This window comes from Mustela putorius, unplaced genomic scaffold, assembly GCF_011764305.1.
Source record: "Mustela putorius furo isolate JIRA1106 unplaced genomic scaffold, ASM1176430v1.1 tig00000731_pilon_pilon_pilon, whole genome shotgun sequence".
Lineage (NCBI taxonomy): Eukaryota > Metazoa > Chordata > Mammalia > Carnivora > Mustelidae > Mustela > Mustela putorius.
This window is the reverse complement of record NW_025421461.1, coordinates 1,362,317-1,386,815: the sequence shown is the minus strand read 5'-3', so window position 1 is coordinate 1,386,815 and position 24,499 is coordinate 1,362,317. Positions and strand designations below refer to the sequence as shown.

Genomic DNA, 24,499 nt, shown 5'->3' with positions numbered 1-24,499 from the left:
TAGCCTCACGTCACGTGACGGCCCCTCCCGGCCACCTGCCCGCACGTCCCACAGAAGACGGGTTTCATCGGCAATTTAATGAAAGCCAAAGGTGAAACCACAAGCTGTTGCCCCGCTCTCTATAAAGCCGAGACGTTATGTTTCTTTTCCTATTCGATGTGGACCTCGTGTACTAGGCTGGCTACATTTTCCCTCAAATCTCTTTTTGAAATGTTTTTTTAATTTTAAGTATTCCCCCCCCCGCCTTGAAATGGTTTCCTCCACTAGCCCGGCCGGCGCGGCTGGAACCATTCCGTACTTCTCGGTGGGTGGAGGCGCGGAAATCAGGCGGCGGAAGAGGCCGGTGTCGGGCAGCCGCTTCAGGTTCCCCGCCAGAGTTCGGAGTTGTCCGGCTCTCGTGGTCTTCTTAGGTGTGCGGGCTGGACAATGCCTCCCCTCGCTTTGCGGTGCGGATCCGCGCCTGGCCAGCCCGCGGGCCCCCCCGTGGGGTGGGCGGATGGTACGTCCCGGCCGAGTCACGCGCCTCGGGCTCCGCGCCTAGGCGGTCCCGGGTGAGTGAGGCGGACGGGACCGAAGCGGACTTCCCGGGCGGACGGGAGGTGTGGGAGGCTCGCGGGGCCAGGCTGGCGTCCCGGCGGGGCTGGGCGCCCGGGGAACGACAGGCTCGAGGAGGACAGGCTTGGCGAGTCCTGTGAGGAAGACGCTGTCAGGTGCGCCGCGGCCGGAGCGCTGGAGCCGGGCTCTGAGCTCTCCCCGCAGGTGGGAATTCGGCTCTGCCGCGTCCGTGGGGTTGGGTAGTGCCCGTGTGGGAGCGAGTCCCCGGAGCGGCCACCTGGCTTGTCCAAGTCGTTCGAACCCGGGCTGTGGAGCGGCTTCGTGGAGGGTGAGGAGAGCCTGGCTTCCGGGAGGAGGGTTTTGGAAGGGACGGGTCGTGGCGGCGGGCGGGAGTCGCGGGGGGCGATGAAGGGGAATGGTTCCGGCCTAAGGGCCTTGGATTAAGCCTGACAGCCTTCGGGGTAGCTTTGGGGCACCACCGCTCTTCGAGCTGGTGTGCGGTGTTGGCGACCGGGGTGCTGAGGGGCCAGAGTCGAAGGGGGTGGCTAAGAACCTGAGATGTAGGGTGGGGGGCAGATCCACGGACGGTAAAGGGATGAGGAACGTGACCTGGGTTCAGACCCCGTCAGCGTCGTTGATTCGTTCCCCTCCCCCCCATTTTTTTTTTTTTTTGAAGAGTTTTGTTTATTTGACAGATCTCAAGTAGGCAGAGAGGCAGGCAGAGAGAGAGGAAGCAGGCTCTCCGCTAAGCAGACAGCCCGATGTGGGGCTCGATCCCAGGACTCTGGGGTCATGACCTGAGCCAAAGGCAGAGGCTTTAACCCACTGAGCCACCCAGATGCCCCGATTCCTTCCCCTTTAATGTTACCAGGAGACTGAACCCTCCGCCTTCCCCCCAACCCAGGTTTTGCCTTGCTTCTGGTTTAGGGAAGAGGGTGTGTGTCAGGACTTCTTTTCTCCCAGGCTGGCGTTCTGAGGCCCGCACTCTGATGAAGTGATAGGCCCAGATCAGTGCTCTCCATCGCGGGTAGGAGACCACATTTCTTTCCAGTTTGCGGGTCTCTTTGGACAGAGCCTTATCACCTGGAGGAAAGTATTTACCCAAAGACTGGCGCATTGTGGGTTGAGGTTCCAGGTGATCAGCAGCAGCCACTGGAGGCAGAGAAGTAGGAGGAAAGAGTTTGCTGAAAAGAGGTGCTGCTTCTCCAGCCCGTGGACAGCTGGCACCACCCATGGTGACGAGCCAGAGTGGCAGTAGGGACTCCCCGGCACAGCAGGGAAAGTGCTCCCGGCATTGGATTGTCAACATTGTTATGAAGAGATTGAGAAATAAGTGGTACGTGACTGTGTTTGCCCTTCACGTGTCATCAGGGAACTTCATGAACAGAAATCCAGGTGAAGCTGGTAGAAATATTGGAGCCACCGCGGTGTGAATGGGTTTGAGTTGGAAGTCATCCCCTGTGGAACGTTTTACCTTGGACTTGCTGGGTTGCAGCTGCTGACCTAATGAGACTCCCCTGAAGAAGACTAGGTAATGAAGCAGCAGGGAATTCTGGGGCTCGTTGCTGGCTAAGAGCCGTTGTGATGCTGTGTTTATTGGCAAAGTACTCTTTGAGCCTCCATGGTCCTATGAGAAGACCACACAGGAAGTGAGAATGAAATAGACCCAGGGCCAGGCCAGCACCATGGAAAGGGCCCCACCCCTTTGGCGTGTTTGGGTCTTGCTTTGAGTATAAAGTTGAAGGGGTGGGGGCAGATTACTGCTGCTGCTTTGGATTCTGGAAAGCTCGTTAGAAGGAAGGAAGGGAAGAACTGTTAGGCATACTCAAGCCAGTTTATTTTCTTCCATAAACATCTGGTACAAATTGGAAGTGGGCTGGGTAGAGGAACTGACCACCTGCTACTCAGAATTCTGTTGCACATGTTGTGGGGTTAACCTGACAGAGGTGCGGATTGGCCTCTGTTTCTCAGCTTAAGGGTAGTTGTCGGGATAAGAAAGATGTTTGACATTATCTGGCACGTAAAGGCTGGAGACAGACTTTTTTCTGTGTAGTTTTGGAGTTAAGTGATACCTCCCTGTCTTCCACTAGCTGTCTGAGGCTGTGGTACTCGTGATTGGAGCTGCTTTTCTTTAAAAAAACAAAACAGAACAAAAAAACTATTAATGAAAGTCTGCTGTGTTAACCATGGATGCTGAGAGGTAGCTTAGCGACCTCACCTCTGGTCTGTCCATCCCATTCCAGGAGGAGGGAGACTCGTAGGCCTAAGGTCTGAAGGGTTAACTTGGCATGGTGTTGGTGCTGCCAGGGCAGTCCCTTGTAACCTGAAGTAGGAAGGATGAGGACCTAATGTTTGTAAATATTTTGTATTTTTAAAAGAAGTAAATATATTTATGTTTAAAGACATCCTTTATGAAATAATGCCATAGGGGTGCAGAAATTCAGCTCAGAGTTCGGCTGCAGTGCCAGTTTGCTGTCACTGAGCAGAAGGCAGGAAGACTGCTAAGCCATTCAGAGCCTCGGGAACCCCCAAACGGGGTCTGATTTTAAGTTGGCAGTAAGCTGCTTGATGGTGGCTCTTCAAGTAAGCTGCTAAGTGCGTTGCTCTTAGAATCTGCTCTTTTTTTTCCCTCTTACCTAGAAAATGTCAGGCCTTAGAGCTGCAGTGTGGCCGCTGCTGCCGTGCACGACTCATTTGGACATGGCCTTGTGTGCTCTTGTCTAGGCGGGATGGTACACACATAATTTTGCTGAGCATAGAGGCTCGTGTGGGTGCTCTGCGGTAAACGGGGTGCGCCCTTCGTCTCGTGCCATGTTCGCGCAGGTGTTTTGCTGGAGGGAACCTTATTTCCCTTTTATGCCTCTGAAGGGAAGACATGGCCCCTCTCCAGGGTTAATGCCTCTGCCTTTGGATCTCAAAGCTTCTTCCTCTGGGATTCTTGCTCCATTGTTGGTTGCCTCGCTCGTCTTCCGCAGCACATGCTTAAACCGTCATTTTCCTTGATCTCACCAGAGTGAGCCTGGTGGAACCTCTGTTTAAATTTGGCTGTTTGATAAAATCTTAAAAAAAGAAAAAAAAAGTGAATTTGGCTTGTTTGGGTCTCATGACACTAGGTGCTCAGAATCCGGTGTTCCCATGCTTGTGCTCTTGAAGCTGTTCTGCCCATAGGTATCTTTGAGGACCTCTCTGCTTTCTGTGGCAGCAACTGTCCTCTCTCTGTGGGCAGCTCCTAAACCCACTCATCTTCAGTACACACCCCCAGTGTGTGTCAGGAACTAGACCCCCACCCCCATCTTAGGGAAGGTTCATGCAGGGAAACACGAACAATACAGTTTCTAGGAGAACTGAAATAAAGCGGAGGAGGGGAGAGAGTGATGCAGTGTAAGTGGGCAGCTGCTCTGGGGAGCTGGTTTGGGAGGCCTTCAACAGGGACGTGTGAGGAAGAAGTGAGTGGTGAGATGGTGAGTCAGGCAGGTCTGTGGAGTGTCCTGGACCTTCGTCCTCTGCAGCCCTCTCTGCTTCTGTAGTCCAGAATCTCCATGGAGCTCTCAGGATTTTCCAGCTAAATGTCCTACTGTCTCTCAAACTCTGTCCACTGCCCACCTCTCTCTAGCAGTATCTTGTGCCCCAGCTCTCCCTGCGTGCCAGGCACCCGCAAGTCCCCCTCTGATCCGCCTGCCTGACTCACATCAGCCCAGCTGACTTTGTCTTGAGTTGTCTGTTTTGTGTTGGCCTCTGCTGTTCCCATTGTCACTCGAGCTCCAACCCCTTCCTCAGGAGCACAGACGGGAGCAGTGGTGGTCATGTCAGCTGAGAGGTGGTCTGCAAGATGCCGGGTGGGTGGCAGAGTTAGCGAGCAGCCTGGAGAAGGGAGGCTGCTGGGAGGATGCGGTGACAGACAGACCATGTGGGGTTTTGAGGATGCGGTCACCTGCGACTCACTCCCCGACATGGGAGCACTGGGTTCGGGTTTCTGGGCAGGTGTGTCTGACTGTCATGCCTTGGTCACACCCATGTCGGGGAATGAGGACAGAAGATATCTTCTTTGGCTCCACAATGGGGGAGAGGGTCCCCAAAAGAGAAGGGTTGAATCCTGGCCACTGTCTAGTACTCACATTTATCATATTTTTCATCAGAACCTGTCAGAGACTCTCCAGTCTGAAGAAAATCAGTGTTCACTGCGGCCTAGAAGGGTCTCTAAAGTCCACCTGCTTCTAATCTTCTGCCTTTATCCCCCAGCTGTAGACACACCCCTTGACATGCCCCCTCCTTGGCCCCATGGCTCCCTTCTTCCCTTCAGCTCTCACTCAGAGAGCCCCTGCATCCAAAATCACATCCCACCTCCTCCATTGGGTCTCCCCCCACCCCCACCTGCCATACATTTCTTCCCAAAGCTGTCACCACAGGAGAGCAAGCAGTTTGTCGTGTGTCCCTCCCCTCCTAGAAGGTAAGCGCCATGAGGGCAGTATCATATCACCCAGCACAGCAGCTTTTGATAGAATAAATGAGTGCCTCCAGATCCCCTTGATCTGTGTCATATTTGCCGCATTGTCCCTCATCCTTGTGTTCTTGCCTGGGCTGGCCACCTCCTAGCCCTGTCACAGCTCTAACTGAAGGGTTTTCTGTGTGATCCTTGATCATACTCTCCCTCCTCCACTGCAACCCCTAGTAGGCAGGCACTGTATTCTGTCTGCTGAGGCCGGCTGGCTGGCTGGATAGCTGGGTGACCCGCCTTGCTGGCCGAGAAGCCTGCTGATGACACCCGCCCAGTCCCTGTGCTCCAGAGCAGCGGGTGCGTTCTGCGGCGTGAACAGAGGCTGGCCAGCTGATGATGTTTCCTCTCCTCCCCCACACAGGCCTCCTGCTGTCTCCAGGACACCATGAATGCCATTGTCGCTCTCTGTCACTTCTGTGAGCTCCACGGCCCCCGCACTCTCTTTTGCACGGAAGTTCTGCACGCCCCGCTTCCTCAGGGGGCTGGGAATGGGGACAGCCCTGGCCAGGGGGAGCAGGCTGAGGAGGAGGAAGGTGGCATTCAAATGAGCAGTCGGATCCGCGCTCACAGTCCCGCGGAAGGGGCCAGCGCAGAGTCCAGCAGCCCAGGACCCAAAAAGTCAGACATGTGCGAGGCAAGTGTCCCTCAGGGTATTGGAGACGTTTCTTTCTTGACTGGGATTCATGCTGATGTGAATTTGACCTGGAGGGTGGGCAGAAGACCCTGTGGAACTTAACCGTGGACATGACCTCACAGAAAGGTGTGCGCTTCCTATGATGTGTGCAGACCATTCTTCGTGGGCCCTATGGAATGTGATCACTTCTCTCTGTGTCCCTGTAGTTCTTGCCCGTGATCCCAGCTTTAGCTTTTTCCACGCATCCTGTGCCAGCAGTTGACACAATTGACAGTTGCCATTTCCTTTTCGGCCCTTCCCTCTGCATGCTCCCGTCTGCACACTAGCCCGTCCTCGGCTCCACTTCCATTAGTCCAGTGTCTTGGAAAGCGTCCTCCTCATGGGGGCCTGGCTGTTACTTTCAGTGTCATTGTGTGAGCTCTAGGGAATGAAGCTGAGGTTTCCTCAACAGGCTGCTGCTTTGTGTGACAGACCTGGGTCGGGCCCTGAAATCAGGAATGGTGTTAGACCTGCCACTGCAGGGTGGAGGGGAGTCTAGCCACTGTAGTTCGGTTGCACTGAGAGGCAGACTGCATGCGCAAGATTGCTCTCTTTATTGCTGGACACACTTGTGAGGCAGTAGAAGGTCGGGAGAGCCTTGCCGCTTCGAGCCAGTCTGACATCTCTGCAGGAGAGGAGGGAAGGAAAGAAAGAGTGCTGGATGGAGAAATTCCTTGAGCTGGCATTGCTACAGGAAGGGTCCCGCATCTCACAGAGAGGGGCTGGCCTCATCCCATCTTGTGCGTTCTCTGGGTGGGGGTAGCCTCTGGGATGCATGGCCTCAGTGCCAGTGTGGTGGTGGCTTCCAGGGGGGGCAGCAGCCAGGGCCACCAGTCCAGTCCACTCCCTAGCACAGGCTCTGAGTTTATGTTCTCAGGGTGCCGCACCCCAGGGAATGCAGGCGGCCTCCTGAGGCCCCTGCAAAGTGGTTGTGTCAGGACCAGGGACAGAGGCTAGCATACTCCCTGTGTGAGCCACTTTTCAACCCTGGTCCTCAGCTTTGCCTTCTGGAAAGTGAGGATTCTGGCTGTAATCATCACATAGGGTTGCACTGTGGATTAAACGAGACAGTGTATGCAGAGCCCTTCATAACAGCTGCTACGCAGTGCCCAGGAGATCCGGTCTCTTCCTCCTACTCTGACATCTCATACCCATACATTGATGGTCTTTGTGATCGGTGTTCGGTTTTCCTATTCGGGAAACATTGAAATCTTGAGAAGCGTAACTCTAGAAGGCAGTTATTTTTATGTGAAAATAGATTGGGTTTTTTTGTTCAGGTGTGCGTAAGAAAGTTTGTTTCCTACTTCTTGACTAATTGGTTTTCTTTTCCTTCTCCGTGGCAGGGCTGCCGGTCCCTTGCTGCCGGACATCCTGGGTATATCAGCCATGATAAAGAGACCTCGATTAAATATGTCAGTCACCAGCACCCCAACCACCCCCAGCTCTTCAGCATTGTCCGCCAGGCCTGCGTGCGGAGCCTGAGCTGTGAGGTGAGCACCGTGACCCTGGAGGGAGCTCTGTGGGAACATGACACACTCTCCCAGACGCCCTGAACAGGTTCAGTACCAGTTACAGGAAAGAAGGCAGAGGTCAGTCCTTCACGAAGAGGACGGGGTGATCACTGAGTAGGGAGCGCGCAGCAGCCCCGGTTCTCTCCAACTCTGGAGTAAGTTGGGCTAGACTTCAGTGTTCTGAATGGTTGCTATCTTATCATTCAAGCACCAGACTTTTATCTCAATTATTTTTTTTTTTAAGATTTTATTTATTTATTTGTCAGAGAGAGAGAGGGAGAGAGAGCAAGCGAGCACAGGCAGGCTGAGTGGCAGGCAGAGGCAGATGGAGAAGCAGGCTCCCTGCTGAGCAAGGAGCCCGATGTGGGACTTGATCCCTATACACTGAGATCATGATCTGAGCCCAACCAACTGAGCCACCCAGGCATCCCTCATTATCTCAATTCTTTTTTTTTTTTTTTAAGATTTTATGTATTTATTTGACAGAGAGAAATCACAAGTAGATGGAGAGGCAGGCAGAGAGAGAGAGAGGGAAGCAGGCTCCCTGCTGAGCAGAGAGCCCGATGCGGGACTCCATCCCAGGACCCTGAGATCATGACCTGAGCCGAAGGCAGCGAGCGGCTTAACCCACTGAGCCACCCAGGCGCCCCTCATTATCTCAGTTCTTGATGAGTATATTTCTAAGACATTAACTGTTTCTAGGTTATGTGGTTATCATCTCCATCATCATCATATTCTTTAGTGGGTTACCATGTATACCTCCTGAAGGGTGAATCAGTTTGTTCCTAAACTACCTGGGTCCTATTGTTGAATTCAAGTCTTAGCTTTTATATTTTTTGATTTTCTGGGTTTTTTTAGATTGATTTATTTATTTTAGAAAGAGAGAAAGTGCGTATTTGTGCACGCATGATTGGGAGGGGAGATAGGGAGAGCATCTCAAGCAGACTCCGTGCTGGACACCAAGCCTGATGCAGGGCTTGATCTCACAACCCTGAGATCATGACCTTCGCTGAAACCAAGAGTCAGAGGCTCAACCAACTGTGCCACCCAGGTGCCCCTTAGCTTTTCTTTATCTGTCAGGAAGAATTAATGATTCAATTACAAATCTTCCCTTCTCCATATTCACCTGATGGGACATGCTGAGCCCTCCTCTCAGTTCTAACGTATGGTGGCAGGGTGCCTGTCTTTAGCTGGTTCCCTCTGGTTTCCTGCTGCTAATCTTCTGGAGGCAGGTAATTGTGTGAATTGTGTGTGAAGAGTGAATGTGTCTCGAGAGAGACGTAAAGTATTCACATTTTATTGTATGGACTACAGTGACTGCTCTGATCTTCTCCAGTGTATTCTGAATGAGTGATGTTGGCAGATTGGGTCCAGAATAGATACAATATTTGAACAGGAGTTTTTCATGGCTCAGGGTAGAAAAAAGTCATGAACCTACTTGACTGGCCCTTGCAGTCCATGGTAATAAATGTTATCTTTCGAAAGTTTGATCCCAGGAGCAGAGGAGAGCAGTTTTCTTGTCTTGTCCCCACCTCCCCCGCTCTTCCCATAATTAATGCCAGTTACTTACTGCAGAAAGCTAGGTTAGCGAAGGAGGAGTTGTGTCACTAGAGCAGGCACTGGACTGTGTCCTGCAATGGCTGTTGGTTTTCGCAGGTCTGCCCTGGCCGGGAAGGCCCCATCTTCTTTGGGGACGAGCAGCATGGTTTCGTGTTCAGCCACACTTTCTTCATCAAGGACAGCCTGGCCAGGGGCTTCCAGCGCTGGTACAGCATCATCGCCATCATGATGGACCGGATTTACCTCATCAACTCCTGGCCCTTCCTGCTTGGGAAGATCCGAGGGATCATTGATGAGCTGCAGGGCAAGGCGCTCAAGGTGACCCCACGTGGAGGGAGGAGCCTGGCACTGACGGGGTCAGAGCAAGGGTGGTTTTATGATCTCCAGGTCTGGCGGCTGTTGCTGTGTCTGAATTGTGGTCTTCCGACTTCAGAGTCGGGCTGCGGCAGTCAGTCCTGCTTGCTTCACTCAGTGGCTCTCTCGAATCCACTGTTGTCCCCTTTCTTGTTCGGCTCTGGCTTTTTCGTTATGCTCACATGTCCTGCTTCCTTCCTGGCGTCTTTGCTTCCTCTGACCTTCATCTGAAAGCCTGTGCACGAGTCATGTTGTAGACCCATCGCCAGCGTAGACCTCTAGCTGTGGCATCGCATCTCTCACAATGGGCCAGGTTATGCTGTGATGACAAACAGCCTCCAGACCTCAGTGGGTTAAAACCACAGGATTTGGGGTTTTTGTTTGTTTTGTTTTATTTGGGTGTTTTTATTTTTTATGTTTTGGTTTTTTGTTTTGATAGAGCAGGGTGGGAGCAGAGGGAGAGAGAGAAGCCCAAGCAGCCTCCATCCCCAGCTAGGAGTCTGACCCAGGGCTTGATTGCACAACACTGAGATCATGACCTGAGCCAAAATCAAGAGCTCAACCGACTGAGCCACCAGCGCCGACAGTTTATTGTTTATTGTTTGTCGGTTGTATTTGTTTACTGTTTGTCGGTGTCGGTTTATTGTTGTCAGTCGTATTCTGGTCCGTTGCAGGGACTGGGAGACCTCGTTGTAGTCAGCCCAGCAGGTGGGGTGGCAGCCATGTTGGAAAGTTGCGGGTTTTCCTGCGACAGGGCATAGATGGAGCTGGATGGCCTCGTTTCTCTCTCACCTCAGTGCCAGGATGGGGCACATGTCCACCCCCGCCCCCAAACACACACACAAGGTCTTGCAGTGAAAGCCTCCATGTGCTGGGACCGGGGAAGACTGAAAGTATGTGGAGAATAACAGTAGTGGCCACGCAAGCATGTGTGCCTCCTGAGTACCCGCAGGTGCTCGGCACGTTGGTTGTGGAATAGGGTACAGGAGAAATCGGTGGCTTGTAATCAAGCTGTGAGGCAGAAACCATTCTGTTTGGAATGAGGAGACCACTGGCACTTTCTGTGCATCAGGGCAGCAGAACGGGACAGAGTCTTCCGGAGCAGGAGCCGGGAAGTTGGCTATGAATGAGCTGGCTCTGCGCTGCTCCGCTGTCATTGTTCGGTTCAAAGACCACCCTTTCCCTCTGCATTTCAGGTGTTTGAGGCAGAGCAGTTTGGCTGCCCACAGCGCGCCCAGAGGATGAACACGGCCTTCACGCCCTTCCTGCACCAGCGCAACGGCAACGCGGCCCGTTCGCTGACATCCCTGACAAGCGATGACAACTTGTGGGCATGCCTTCACACCTCCTTTGCTTGGTAACGAGATTTGCAATCTTTTAGCGCCCGTTAGAATGAGAGCAGTCATTGCTTGGGTGCTGCATGAATCTGGGGAAGCTGTTGTTGGCTGAGTTCCCCGGGGGCCTCTGTGCTGTACCTGCCTCCTTTTCCTCTGGGCATCTTCCCCTGGGCATGCGGAAAATGGATTTAGGTGGCACTCCCTTCCCCAAGTGTTTAAGGTGATGCTCTCGCACCAAGAGCAGTGATCTCCCTTTCTTGTCTCCAACAAGCATTGTGGGTCAAGGATTTGGGTGACTGGCCTGGATGGTTCTGGCTGAGCTTCTCAGGGGTTCGTCATTCAGGGCTGCAGTGGTCCAAGGTTTGCAGTCCCCTGGCAGCTCGGTGCAGGCTGCTGGGGCCCTTCCAGCAGAGGCTGTTAGGAGTGTGCTGTGGCGCTCTGACCTGCCTAGTCAGGAGGGAGGAATTGTCTCCTTCTTCTAACAATCACCACAGTCTGTCCTCTGGCCTCAAATTGTTTCTCTTCCTTCCATTGCAAGATGTACCTCTCCCATAGACGCCCTCAGATCCTCCTCCTCGTGCAGCCGTGGCTCTACATTGTCTAATTCAGTTCTGAGTGCAGAGGAGGAACCTCAAACGGAGGTCTTTGAGGGTAGCTCCCGAGGACCTGCGAACTAGAGAGTCCCTGTCTCCCATGCTGACATAAAATCATCTGGCGAGGTTTTCAGACCCAAAATAGAAGAAATTAATACAATGAGCTGCATTCCTTCATCATTTAGCCATAGTGGTTGCCAACATTTCACTGCTTTTTCTGCCCCCTGTTTTTGGAAAAAAAAATTTTTTTTTTAAAGATTTTATTTATTTATCAGAGAGAGGGTGGGGAAGAGAGCGAGCACAGGCAGACAGAATGGAAATATTTTTTAAAGCAAATCTTAGTTGTAGCATTTCAAATGTAAAACCATATCCGACAAAACTGACAGATTCCTTAGCATCATCCAGCCCAACCCGTATTTGGTTTTCCTGTTTTGCCTCAGGATTGAGTTTTCAGGTGGGATCAGGTCACCAGTTCACAGCACGCACCTTGTGTACTTAAGTCTGGAGCGGTTTCTCTGATGCCTCTGCCACGGGTTTCCCCAGGACCTTTGTTGGAGAATCAGAGTCCTTTGTCGTGTAGAATTGTCCTTTTGGATTTGGCCGATTCTGTGTTTGTGGTGTGTGCAATATGATCTTTTGTGCCCATATTTTCTGTGAACGAGGAGTGCGATCAAAAGGTGTGATAGGCTTCAGGTTCTGTTTCCTTCTGGGAAGAAGACATCACAGGTGGTGCTCTGTTCTGCAGGCTCCTGAAGGCGTGCGGCAGCCGGCTGACTGAGAAGCTCCTGGAGGGCGCGCCCACTGAGGATACCTTGGTCCAGATGGAGAAGCTTGCAGGTGAGCTGGGAGTGCTTGTGCTGCACGTCTCTGCCTGCGGAGGCTGTAGGGGCTGTCTCACAGCCATCCGGCCCTCCATCCTGGTGACGGGGACCCTAGGATCAGTAACCCAGGGGGAGCATCTGTAAGAGCTTGCCATTTAGCCTTAGTGTTTTTATTGTAGTTTCCTGGGTCCTTTTCCTTGACAGTCATGTGAAGGAATCTATCACCCTGGGCAACCCAGGAAGGTCTGCTATTTGGGCCGCTAGGCTGTGGAGAAGATGGGTTGATGGAAGGTTTTGTCCCTGTTTTAGGATCCCCAGGTTCTTTCCCTTTCTAGACACTTGAACAATAATAAAGTGTTATGCTTTAGGTAGACCCTGGGTTTCCATCAAGGGTTGTTCCCAAGCCTCACCAATGTCTGGGTAATGCTCCCCAGGTTTTTGAGGAGAGCTCCATGTCTGGGGTTCAGGATCCTGTGTGTTTTTAAGTAACTACGCAGGGTTTTCTGCTGTGGTGTGTACTGGCCTAGGAACCTCTGGTCTCGGCCCTGTCTGTGGTCCTCCTCCGGAGATGATTTGATTCTTGGTGACCTAGGTCAGCAGCCTCAGCGTTGGGGTTGGGTAAACCAGATTTGCAATGTGCGTTGTGTGTAGTGTGTTACTAATAACACTTGACATGCTATGGGTCGCAAATAATTGGCCTTCTTAATGAATTGGAGCTGTTCCCAGGTTATTCCCGCACTCAGGTGACTTTACATGCACTTGGATTCAGTGCCCTTTCCTGAGGGGGAGAAATGGAGTAGTTTCAGCAAGGGCAGAGTATGTTCCGAAAAATAAAACCTTTGCAATGTATCTTCATGCCCTCGCAGATCAGCAGGGCCTAGAACCATTTACTGAGATTTCAGATTTCTAGGCTAGTGAAGATGGTACGGATAGTCTGTTGGTGGGAGCTTCTGGGAAGGATACATGTGTAGGCATGCAGGGCTCTCTGTCACGGGTTGGACTTTATTTTAGGTCGAAGCACACACTTTGGATTTGGACAGATCTGGCTTCAGATCTTGACTCTGCTGCTCTCATGCATTCTGTGTGACCAGACAAGGCCTCCTCCCTGTGGATCTCATTGGGATGATGGAGAGATGTCCTTATTTGTGGTTGTCACACACATTCATGGGAATAACAAATACTTCTTTATTTGTAAAATGGGGAGAATAGTACTGACCTCAGGGCAGTTGAAAGGATGAAATGAAATAATGTGTGGAAGCCTTTAGAATAGCGCCTGAGCGAGGAAGTGTGCAGTGACCGAGCTAGGCTCGTTCTTGTCATTGCTTTGCATTATCCCGCAGTCCTAAACAGCTCATAGTCTCATGGGTGCCCGCTTCATAGTGCAGTGTGAGGCTCCGGGCTAAGTAAATAAACAGATTGATTCCTCCCCGCTCCCCCCAGGGCTCCGAAGACAAACGGTCTAGGTAGCCGACCCAAACTAGCAATCAGGAGTGCCTTGGACTAAGGTGGACACCACGACGCTGTCCCATCCAAGGATCGCATGTTTCATAAATGTCTTTGTGGTCTGTCTTGCAGACTTGGAAGAGGAATCTGAAAGCTGGGACAACTCTGAGGCTGAAGAGGAGGAGAAAGCCCCTGTCCTGTCAGAGGGTGCTGAAGGGCGGGAGCTGACCAAGTGCCCGACAGATTCGTCCTTGCTCTCGGACTGTGGAAACTGGCAGCCCCGGAAGTTGTCCGTCTTTAAGTCCCTTCGGCATATGAGGCAGGTAGGTGACCGAGGGATGGACCCACCTTCAGAAACTCTGGAGAAGAGCCCAGTCCCCACCTTCTCATCCAGCACACTTTGTCCTTTAGGCCCATGACGTTCAGACCCAGTGGGGACTGACTGGTTAGGAATAACCAGAAACCCTCAGTGGCTGGCCAAAGACAGCTGGGTTGCCTTGGCCACAGGCACAGTGCTCCCCTTCTACTGATGACTAGGTGTCGGTTTTACAGAAAGCCCGCATGGTTGGCTTCTCATGGTCCTTTCTCTGATCTTGTCACGCCGGAACCTTTTAAAGGAAGCACTGCTCAGAGCACTTCTGCTTTGCATGCAGCATTGGACGCTTAGCAGACTGGAAATGCTGTAGATTGGGGAGAATCTGATGTCCAACCATAGGAATTGCACCCAAACAGTGGTGTGTCCTTGAGTACAGAGAGGAAAACATCCACTGTATCATGTAGGCTGGTACGCATGTTTGTATACATGCGGATTGGAGACATGAGTCTCACACAACAGTGTAGGCCCTGGTTATATTTGGTCAGACGAGAAGATAAGATTACAAGGGCAGTCCCTTTTCCTGTTTCTCTGTGACTATTTTTACAATGCGCATGAGTTTTAACAAAAGATAGTTATTTTCTTTTTGAAAAATGGTGTAAAGACTGATTAAACGGCAGATGTTCTGTGGGCCTTCTGAATGAGGAACATTGACCTACCAAAATCATGTATTTGGCTAAGGTCATCCTTGTCTGTTGCTTGTGTGGATTAAAGTTAGAAGGAATCTTCAGTCCCATGGGAGGTGGGAGTGTTTTGAAACTATAGGAGTTTTGTAAAGTATATTTCTAGCGTCCCTTTTTTTTTTTTTTAAGCCACATTATAAGTCATAGAATAACAGACTGATCTCTTCAGAAACACCAGTGTCAGAGAAGTTATAAAAAGTCAGGTGGAGAGAGGGACTGTTCTAGCATCAAATAGGACGGACAGCAGAATAAATGAAACAGTTGTTGGTCCTCAGGTGACTCCTGGATTGAAAGAAAACAGCAATCAAGGACACCGTTAGAGAGTTGGGGCTGCAGATACTGGGTTGATGGTGCATCTGTGTGGTATTTCTGGTGGTGGTGTGTACTGGAGTTCTGTGGGAGAGCCCCGGTCCATCCTGGGTCCTGAAGTGCCATGCTGCTTGTCCCAAACTTGGAAATGATTTAGCAAAGTAATGAGAGAAAAAGTGAATGTTACAGATTGCTAACATGTTCTCTGCTTCGAGTTCTTAAAAATAAAATTGGGATCTTACAGTGTGCCAGGGCCTTGGGATCGGGCTGCCAGGGGCTCACCCAGACCTCCGCCTTCCTCCTCCTGACCATGGGCAAGTCAGCTGGTCCTTCCCTCTCGCGACCCATCTTCCTTCATCACAAAGAGAACACACAGATAACTTCAGTTGCACAAAAGAAAATTCAGGGCAGAACGCACTGAACTGTGTTTTTCAGGTTCTGGGTGCCCAGTCTTTTCGCATGTTGGCCTGGCATGTTCTCATGGGGAATCAAGTGATATGGAAAAGCAGAGACGCAGACCTTGTCCAGTCAGCTTTTGAGGTACTTCGGGTAAGAGTAGTTTTTCTTGTAAGTGTTTTGTAGTGGGACAGTGTCTGTCTGGTGATTTTTTGTTTTTCTTTTTTTAAAATCCCGACGGTGGGTTTCATGTTAGGATGCAGGGATGGCTCAGCCCAGACGTGCACGCCTGAATCTGAGATCCGTGCTTTTTCTGCACTGTTGAAAGTGGCAGTCATCGGTGGCACTTATTTCCAGTGGAAGGAGTCTGTGCTGCCTTGGTAGAGTGATCGATCACTCCCCTGCCCTCACCCCTAGATCCCTCTAAGAAGCTGTTGCATGGTTCACAGCTGCCCTAAAAGCAGCTTTTGGTCAGCACACATCCCTGTGCACAGAACATTCCTGATGAGTCAGGTGGGAGTGTGTCTGCCATGCTGTCTGCACCTCAGAGGGGTTGTGGGTGCCAAGGCCCAGGCCTGGCTGATGATGTTTATGTCCTCAGAAACCTCATTCATGCCTGATATCTGCCTAGGTCTGCCGAGGGCACAAAGTGAATATGCCAGAATCCCTCAAAAAGTTTATAATCTCTTTGTGGGGTGAGGGAAGAGACAGACATCTCAGAAGTCAAAGAATAATAGATTAACACCACAAAGCAAGAGGTAGCGCAAGTCCCGTATGACCAATTGCCGGGTTAGGATCTGGGGCCACGCGAGAGACACCCCAGTAGCGCCACATGACCGGGAATGCCTTCTGGGAGGAAAGAAGCTTGGCCCGAGCTGCGGAGGGCATGTGGGGTGTGTGATGGATTCGGGCAGGGGATGTTCAGCTGGTGCAGGTCTGTGTTACTGTGTCCTCTCTAGACGATGCTGCCAGTGGGCTGTGTCCGCGTCATCCCTTATAGCAACCAGTACGAGGAGGCCTACCGCTGCAACTTCCTGGGGCTCAGCCCTCACGTGCAGATCCCCGCCCACGTGCTGTCCTCAGGTACGTCCCTCTCCTGTCGGACCGAGCCCTGCACTTCAGGGCTCAGAAGTGGAACTGCGTCTTAGCCATGGATCTGAGGACGCTGTCTGCTCAAGCAGGAGGACCAGTTTTCCTAGTGGCTTCGGGCCTCGGTTTTCTGTCTTTAAAACGGGTGAGGGTTGGACAGAACAGCCTCTGAGGGTAGCCTACTGGGTGTGGTTCTCGGTGGAAGGCAGATTAGAGTCACGGGAGTGGAAACAGCACAGATGGGTGTCAGAGGTTTGTCGTGTTATTACGCTGAGCTGAGTCGGTGATGACAAGATTAGGAAGGCGACTGTTTTCTTACATGTGCCTTAAATCCTATCCAGCCTTGACATTCACCAGTGAGAGCCAGGAATCTGATGAGCATCCTTTTCTTTTGGTTTGAGGAGTTCAGGAGTCAGCCTCGGTGTGAATCCCAGCCTCCCCCGGCTAGCCAGTGGCTTCTCCAAGCTCACTCTGAGAGATGGCCAGAAAGTAGACTGTCAGAGCGTTGGGGGCTCAGCAGTCCCGAGCTGCCATTCCGTTCAGTGTCCCAGGCTGGATCCTGAGTCCCAGAGACGCGCACCTTTTTTTGGAACACAGCCTCCCGGTTTTGAAGATGAGCTTGAAATTCTTAACCGGGGTATTGGCGGTGTGCAGGAAGCGCTTAGCAGTCTCTTTCCCTGTCATAAGATGAGACTGACACTGGGAGTGCTGTCACGGGGCTGTTTGGCATTAAGTGAGTTCAGATATATAATTAGTTACTGAAATGTAATACATTAACTGAGGCAAGAATTAATCCTTAACTCTACTGACAAACATACTGCAAGATGTGGCCAAGCCTGAGAGAGGTGGGTTTCCGCTCTTTGATGGGAGGGGCAGCAGCGGGAAGCAGGTCCCTGCGGGGCACAGGCACGCTTCCAGCACCTGCACTTTGTGTTGCTGCAGAGTTCGCTGTCGTCGTCGAGGCCCACACAGCCCCCCGGTCTGGCCTCCACCCAGCTGGCTGCGAGGGGGACCAGTCCCTCAGCAAGTACGAGTTTGTTGTGACCAGTGGAAGTCCCGTAGCTGCGGACCGAGGTGGGTGCCGCCAGGCCGGCCGGCCTTTCAGCACAGTGAGTGGGGACGAGAGCGCTGAGACTGCCTCTCGCAACCCCATGCTGACGACCCGCCCTTGTTCCCAGTTGGCCCCACCATCCTGAATAAGATGGAAGCCGCTTTGACCAACCAGAACCTGTCTGTGGGCGTGGTGGACCAGTGCCTTGTCTGCCTCAAGGAGGAGTGGATGAAGTAAGCACACCCACACTGGCCCCTGGAGTCTGCTTCCCCGCGGGGGTGCTGGCCAGCCGAGAGCGTTGGGTTTGGCTGGCAAGAACCAGGAGCTATTTTCAGAAAAAGGCTGTGGCCTCCCTGAGAAATGGGGTAGAACAGAGGTTAAGAGCATGGGTTCGAGTAGTATCTTCGCCGCTAAGTGACTTTGTGCAAGGTCAGCCCTTCTAGTCCTCACGATGTTCCTGCATGAGATGCCTGTGACACCTGCTTCCAAGAGAAGCAGTTATTTTTGCTACTTAATTAACTTCAAAAATCTGAAAGCCAGGGGCACCTGGGTGGCTGTGGTTGGTTACGCGTCTGCCTTTGGCTCAGGTCATGATCTCAGGGTCCTGGGATCGAGTCTCGTGTTGGGCTCCCTGCTCAGCGGGGAGCTGCTTCTCCCTCTCCTCCTTCTTCTCTCTCCACTCCCACTCATGCTCCATTTCCATCTCTCTCTCTCTCTCTCTTTCTCTTTCAAGTAAATAAAATCTTTTAAAAAAACCCAAAAGCCAGATAACAGATGTTTCTTTTCTATTAAAGTTAAATAGTTACTTTATTTTCTTAATAAAATTTGTTAGTAATTTTTAATGCAGTTCAGTCAGACATTGTCCTGATTCCCAGCAATACAGTGAAGCTGAGGAGCAACAAAGTCCTTAAATGAATTGAAAGAAAATGGGTCCCCCATTTTGAGGCAGCGGCCTTACGGCGCGGGGTTAGAACTGCTGGGCCAGGGAGAAGTCCTGGAGCACACAGCTGTGAGTGGCCACTCCGTGTGCTGGTCTTGAAGCCCTCAGGCCTCGCTACCTGAACTGTGGTGATTTTGCTGTGGCGTCTGAGAGTTGTGTTTTTGGTTTTTTTCAGCAAAGTGAAGGTCCTTTTCAAATTCACCAAGGTGGACAGTCGACCCAAAGAGGATACGCAGAAGCTCCTGACTATTCTCGGAGCATCTGAGGAAGACAATGTCAAGCTGCTTAAGTTCTGGATGACGGGCCTGAGCAAAACCTACAAGTCGCACCTCATGTCCACAGTCCGCAGCCCCACAGCCTCAGAGCCTCGTAATTGACCCCACGGTGCGAATCTGATCCCATGTTCACCTTCGGAGAAGTGCTGATGGCCATCTTTGCCGCTGAGCTCACGGACGGGTCTCTGATGGCAGTCACAGACTGCTTTCGTCTCTGAACTGCCGGCATGGAGCCCTTTCCTAGCGAGCAATGGAAACTTTGGGGGCCAGACTTTGCCCTCTGTGTGGGATTAGGACCTGGTTTAGTTTTCGGCACCCTTCCAGAAGCTATTTGAATTGTTCTAACCCTGAAAGGGGCTGTGGGAAACGTGGGACAGTGGGTCCCCTGTGTTTGAGCACCCTGAGAGAGAAGACTGAGGAGAACATGCATCTTACGGCTCTCAAGGATTTAGATCTCAAAATTTACAGGGAAACATGCCAGGCCAGTCCCAACCTGGGTATTTTGGTCGCAGTAACAAACCTCTCAAGGTTCATGTTTGAATCTTTCTATTCTGAAATTCAAGACTTTTCCAGGTTTTATAATATGAATGCGTGTATGTTTTGCTGCAGTTGTGAATTTTCATGTAGTCATTGTTAGCAGTCTGGTTTTGAGCTGGGGTGGCTTCTGGGGTGGAATAGATGCTGCCTCATCTTTGGGATTCATGTTCTGGAACCATGTGACTACGAAGTCTTCTGGCCATGCTCTCCTGTGGTTGCTTTGACATTTCCCTGTGGCTTGCAGACAGGCCCCTGATCCTTTTTACACAAAGATGATACTTTGCTGAAATGTCAGATGGAGCCATTTGACTTCCTGACTCACTGGACGTGAAGTTTAGAAACCAACTGTAGTTTTATTCCAAGTCACTTTGCCCTTTATTGCTTCTTTAAACATTTAGATTTGGCTACAGGTAACAATTTTCAGAGTATGGTGACTTAAGATAGTTTAATCATCCCAATGTGCACTTTTAATAAGGATTCATGGCTTGGAGGGATTTTTCCAGCAATTTTGCTGATTTGTTTATAATTTGTGTGTGTGTGTGTGTGTATTTGCTTAACTTATATTTAACATGGAAACTAAGTTTATATGACTGGGTATCTATCATGCAGGAACATTGAAACACAATAAAGATGTATTTTTATAAACTGTTGACTACATGGTTTTATTGATTTGATAACCTAGAATTTTTGTGGGTTCAGTCACAAAATATTGTGACTAAAATAACACTGGTGATAGAACTATTTTGAAACTGAGGTCTGCTAAAGGGTTGTAAATTCTAAGAGACTTAGACTGTACATTGTGGTTACTTCTGATCAATTTCAGCTCAGAGCACAGAAGCACTACCTGTCCCCCACCCAGGCACCCAGCAGGTGTGCTGGCATTCCTGGAGCAGGCTGCATATACCGTATGGGAGCTGTGGTGGGTGGGAAGAACCCTAGACTACAGTTGTGGGGGTATCTGTGCTCTGATCACTGGTTGCTGCTTCTGATCATGGCAGTCATTGTTGCAAGCCCCTCCCGCTCTGGCTGCCCGGAGACTTAATGGTCCAATGCCCTTCCCCTTCCTTCAGTTGTGCGCGTGTCTTTCCCCTTTCAGGAAATTCAGACAAAAAAGCAACAGCATTCAAAAACAAGTGCATGTACAGGGGAAATTAGAAACTGCATGTGCAAGCAAAGGCTCAGAAAAGACCTGAGAAAAGTCTAAGTTTAGACCTCAGTCTGATCCTTGGCAAAGAGAAAGCTTACAACCATAAAAATAAAAGACAAAAAACAGGGAACCTTGGGGAAGGAGGAATATCTAATTTTCAGTTATCACATTATTAGATTTAAATGTCCACTGTTCAGCAAAAAATCACAAGCCAGATAAAGGAAAGTGGGGCACCTGGGTGGCTCAGTCAGTTAAGCCCTTGCTTTCAGCTGAGGTCATGATCTCGGGGTCTGCCTCGGGCTCTGTGTTGGCGGGGAGCCTGCTTTCCCCGCTCTGTCTCTGCCTGCTGCTCTGCCTACTTGTGATCTCTCCCTCTCTCAAATAAATAGAAAGAAAAAGAAAATATGTCCCATTCAAAAAGAAAAGAAATCCACAGAATCTGTCCCTGAAAGATTTGATGGCAGATATACTGAACAAAGACTTTAAAACAACTGTCTTAAAAATGCTCACAAAACTAAAGGAAAATGTGAAAAAAGCCAAGAAAATGTGTGAACAAAATGGAAATAAAAAGAAACAAAATCCAGAGCTGAAAACTACAACTAAAATGAGGAATTCATAAGAGTGGCTCAAAGGCCAATATGAGCAGGTAGAAGAAAGAGTCAGTGAACATGAAGATAAGACAGTGGACATCACTGACGCCTAACAGAAAAACTGAAGAAAAGTGAACAGAACCTAAGAGAACTATGGGGCACCATCAAAAGGATCAACATGTACATTTCAGAAGTCCCAGGAGAGAAAGGGGCAGAGAACATTGAAAGAAAGAATGGCTAACAAACTACCCAAATTTGGTGAAAGCAGGAACATAAATATACAAGAAGCTCAGAAACTCCCAAGTAAAATGAACTCAGTGACACAGTGAAAACATTCTAATCAAACTTCCAAAAGACAAGAGCAAATCTTGAAAGCAGCAAGAGAGAAGCAAATCATCCCTCACAGGAGATTGTCAGAATACATAGAGATTTCTCATCAGAAATGTTGGAGGCCAGAGGACAGCATTGCCATTGTATGTAAAGCACTAAAGCAAACAACAACAACAAACCCTATTAACCAAGAATCATATATCCAGCAAAACTGTTCAAAATGGGGTAGAAATCAAGATATCCCCAGATAAAAGGGAACTGTTTGTGACCACTAGACCTGCCGTGCAGGAAATGCTCACAGGAGTCCTGGAAGGTGAAATGACAGGATACCATCAGCACCTCAAAGCCGTGTGGAGAAATAAAGATCTCAATAAACGTAGAACCTGGGCAGTTATGAAAGCTAGTATTGTAGCAATTGCTTATAACTGTACTCCTTGTTTTCCACTTATTAATTTAGATTAATAAGACTTATTAATGACTTAGTAATACTTCCTAAATCAATACTAAATCAATTAGTATTACTAATAACATTACTAATGATTTTTAAAGAAAAAGTCATTAGTAATGTAAAAGTATTATAATTTTTCCATTTTTTATTTTTTTAAAGATTTTATTTATTTGACAGATCACAAGTAGGCAGAGAGAAGCAGAGAGAGTGGTGGGGGAAGCAGGCTCCTCTCTGAGCAGAGAGCCCGATGCAGGGCTGGATTCCACGACCATGGAACCACGACCCAAGCCAAAGGCAGAGGCTTTAACCCACTGAGCCACCCAGGCGCCCCAAAAGTTAGTATTATTTTAAGTTTAGTTTGTAATTCCAGATCTTTTTTTCAACATAATGTAGGAGACTAATGCATTTAGAAGAATTATTAGTTTATATTTTGAAGTACACAGTGTATAAAGATGTAATTTTGTGACATCAGCAACCAAAAGGAGTGGGAAATGAGTCAAGTTTTTGTATGTTATTGAAGTTAATCTGCTATAAATTCACATTAGAGCATTCTAACTTTAGGATGTTAAATGTAGTCCCCAGAGCAACCAAAGAAAAAATAGCTATAGTCTATATACAAACGGAAATTAAAAAGGAATTTAAGCATTTCACTACAAAAAAAAAAAAGCATTGAAAGAAGACAGGAGTATAGGAAATGAGAAAAAAAAAAAAAACACCTATAAGATGGGGGCGCCTGGGTGGCTCAGTGGGTTAAAGCCTCTGCCTTTGGCTCAGGTCATGATCCCAGGGTCCTGGGATCGAGCATCGGGCTCTCTGCTCAACGGGGAGCCTGCTTCCTCCTCTCTCTCTCTCTGCCTGCCTCTCTGCCTAGTTGTGATCTCTGTCAAATAAATAAATCTTTAAGAAAAAAAAAAAACCTATAAGATGTATAGAAAACAGCACAATAACAGAAGTTAGCACCTCCTTGTTAGTAATCAAGGTAAATGGATTAAACCCTCCAATCAAAAGACAGAGGTTAGAAGAATGGATAAAAACACATGATTCAATTCAATGCCCTCTACAAAAAACTCATTTGAGATCCAAGAACACAGTTGAAAGTGAAAGGGGGGAAAGGGTATTCCATGCAAATAACCAAAAGAGAGCAGGAGTGGTTATACTAATACAAAGTAAAATAGACTTTGAATCACAAAAGTCTGCAAGAGACAAAGAAGGGTTGTTTATATTAATAAAAGTCTCAATATGGCAAGAAGATATGACAATGACAAACATTTACACAACAGACAATTAAAATATATGAAGTAAAAAAATGGAATTGGGGGCGCCTGGGTGGCTTAGTGGGTTAAAGCCTCTGCCTTTGGCTCAGCTCATGATCCCGGGGTCCTGGGATCGAGCCCTGCACCGGGCTTTCTGCTTGGCAGGGAACCTGCTTCCCCCTTTCTCTCTCTGGCTGCCTCTCTGCCTACTTGTGCTCTCTGTCTATCAAATAAATAAATCTTTTAAAAAAGTGGAATTGAAGGGATGAATAGACCATTCTATAATAAAAGATTTAAATACTCTACTCAGTAATGAATAGAATGAGACTTAGAAGATAAGGAACTAGAGGGCCAAGCACAATGAACCAGCCAGATCTAACAGACAGACCAGAGCACTCCACCCAACAACAGTGGCACATAATGCTCTTCTCAAGGACACTTGGGTAATTTGCCAGGGTAGACCATACGTGATGTCACAAATTAAAGCTCGGTAGATTTTTAAAGATACAGAGTATCTTCTCTGACCACAGTGGGATGAAGTTAGAAGCCAGTAAGATGAAACGGGAAAATTCACAAAATTGTGGAAGTTAAACAACATGCTTTTCGTTTTTGAAAGATTTTATTTCAGAGAGTACACAAGTGGGGGGAGAATCTTTAAGCAGACTCCCCACTGAGCACGGAACCTGACAGGCTTGAACTTTTGGCCCAGAAATCAAAACCTGAGCTAAGATCAAGACTTGGAAACAAATTACTGAACCACCCAGGCGCCCCAAAACAACGTGCTTTTAAACAATCAGTGGACAAAGAAGAATTCATAAGGGAAATTAGAAAATACTCAGAGGTGAATGAAAATGAAGACACGATATACCAAAACATGGGATGCAGCAAAGCAGTACTGGGGAAATTTGTAGATAAAACTGCTTACATTAAAACAAAGCAAAACAAAGATCTAAAATCAAAAAAGTGTTGTGTCTCTTCTACCCCTTTTCAGTTAAAATAGCGCTGTGTGTAAAATGCAATTGATGTTCTGACTTTCAATCCAACAAGATTTTGCAATGCATAGACTACGTAGTAAGCATAGTTCTTTCAAAACGTTCTTTTTGAACTGTTTGGTAAGGAATGATTTCTGGGACAGCTGAGGGTTTGGTGCCTTGAGTGACATCTGAGTCAGTGGTTTATTGTTCTCGATTCCTGTCCTTTTTTTTATGTGTGACACTATTTACTTCCTTCTTCTTCTTTTCCTTTCTTTTTTCTTGTTGATTGAATTCCTCCATTCAACAATATTTTTGAGTGCCTAAGAACACCACACGTTATTCTGGGACTAGATATACAGCTCCCTGCTCTTTTGAAACTTAACATCTTGTGAGAAAGTTGAACAACAAACAACTTAGACAAGTGAGACTATTCACTGTGACTAGAACAAGAGAGAGCAATGAGAGAACAATGTGATATTGAATTGGAAGCTGCAGGAAGGCTCACTGCACAGGGAAGCTGAAACCTGAATAAGAAAGATCAGACTGTTTCTTCCTTGTTGTGTCTTTCTTTTTCCCTCACTCCGGCCTCTGGATTAAAAAAAAAAAAAGCAGAGATCAATGAAATAGAGCACAGAGAGACAATAGAGAAATTAATGAAACCAAAATTTGTTTCTTCAAAAAGATTAACAAAATGGACCAGCCTTTAGCTAGATGAATTATAAAGAGAAGACTCAAATTACTAAAATCAGAAGTGAAAGTGAC

General features: G+C 48.9%; 1 protein-coding gene across 8 annotated transcripts; it reads left to right on the top strand.

Annotated features, from left to right (window-relative positions):
- The first annotated feature begins 449 nt into the window (after window positions 1–449).
- FLCN (folliculin) lies at window positions 450–19,640 on the top strand. Of its 8 annotated transcripts, none has more exons than XM_004776491.3 (13): window positions 518–759; window positions 1,927–2,086; window positions 5,412–5,684; window positions 7,067–7,213; window positions 8,891–9,112; window positions 10,345–10,505; window positions 11,824–11,915; window positions 13,475–13,665; window positions 15,143–15,256; window positions 16,063–16,186; window positions 17,135–17,266; window positions 17,371–17,476; window positions 18,359–19,640. In XM_004776491.3, the coding sequence occupies exons 3-13, from the start codon at window positions 5,436–5,438 to the stop codon at window positions 18,558–18,560; spliced, it is 1,740 nt and encodes a 579-aa protein (XP_004776548.1). In that variant the 5' UTR covers window positions 518–759; window positions 1,927–2,086; window positions 5,412–5,435; the 3' UTR covers window positions 18,561–19,640. The 8 variants fall into 8 exon arrangements, with proteins under 8 accessions (XP_004776550.1, XP_044939572.1, XP_004776548.1 ...); XM_004776489.3 differs by lacking the exon at window positions 518–759 and adding an exon at window positions 821–883; XM_004776493.3 differs by lacking the exon at window positions 1,927–2,086 and having other exon boundaries at window positions 450–551.
- Window positions 19,641–24,499: the final 4,859 nt, after the last annotated feature.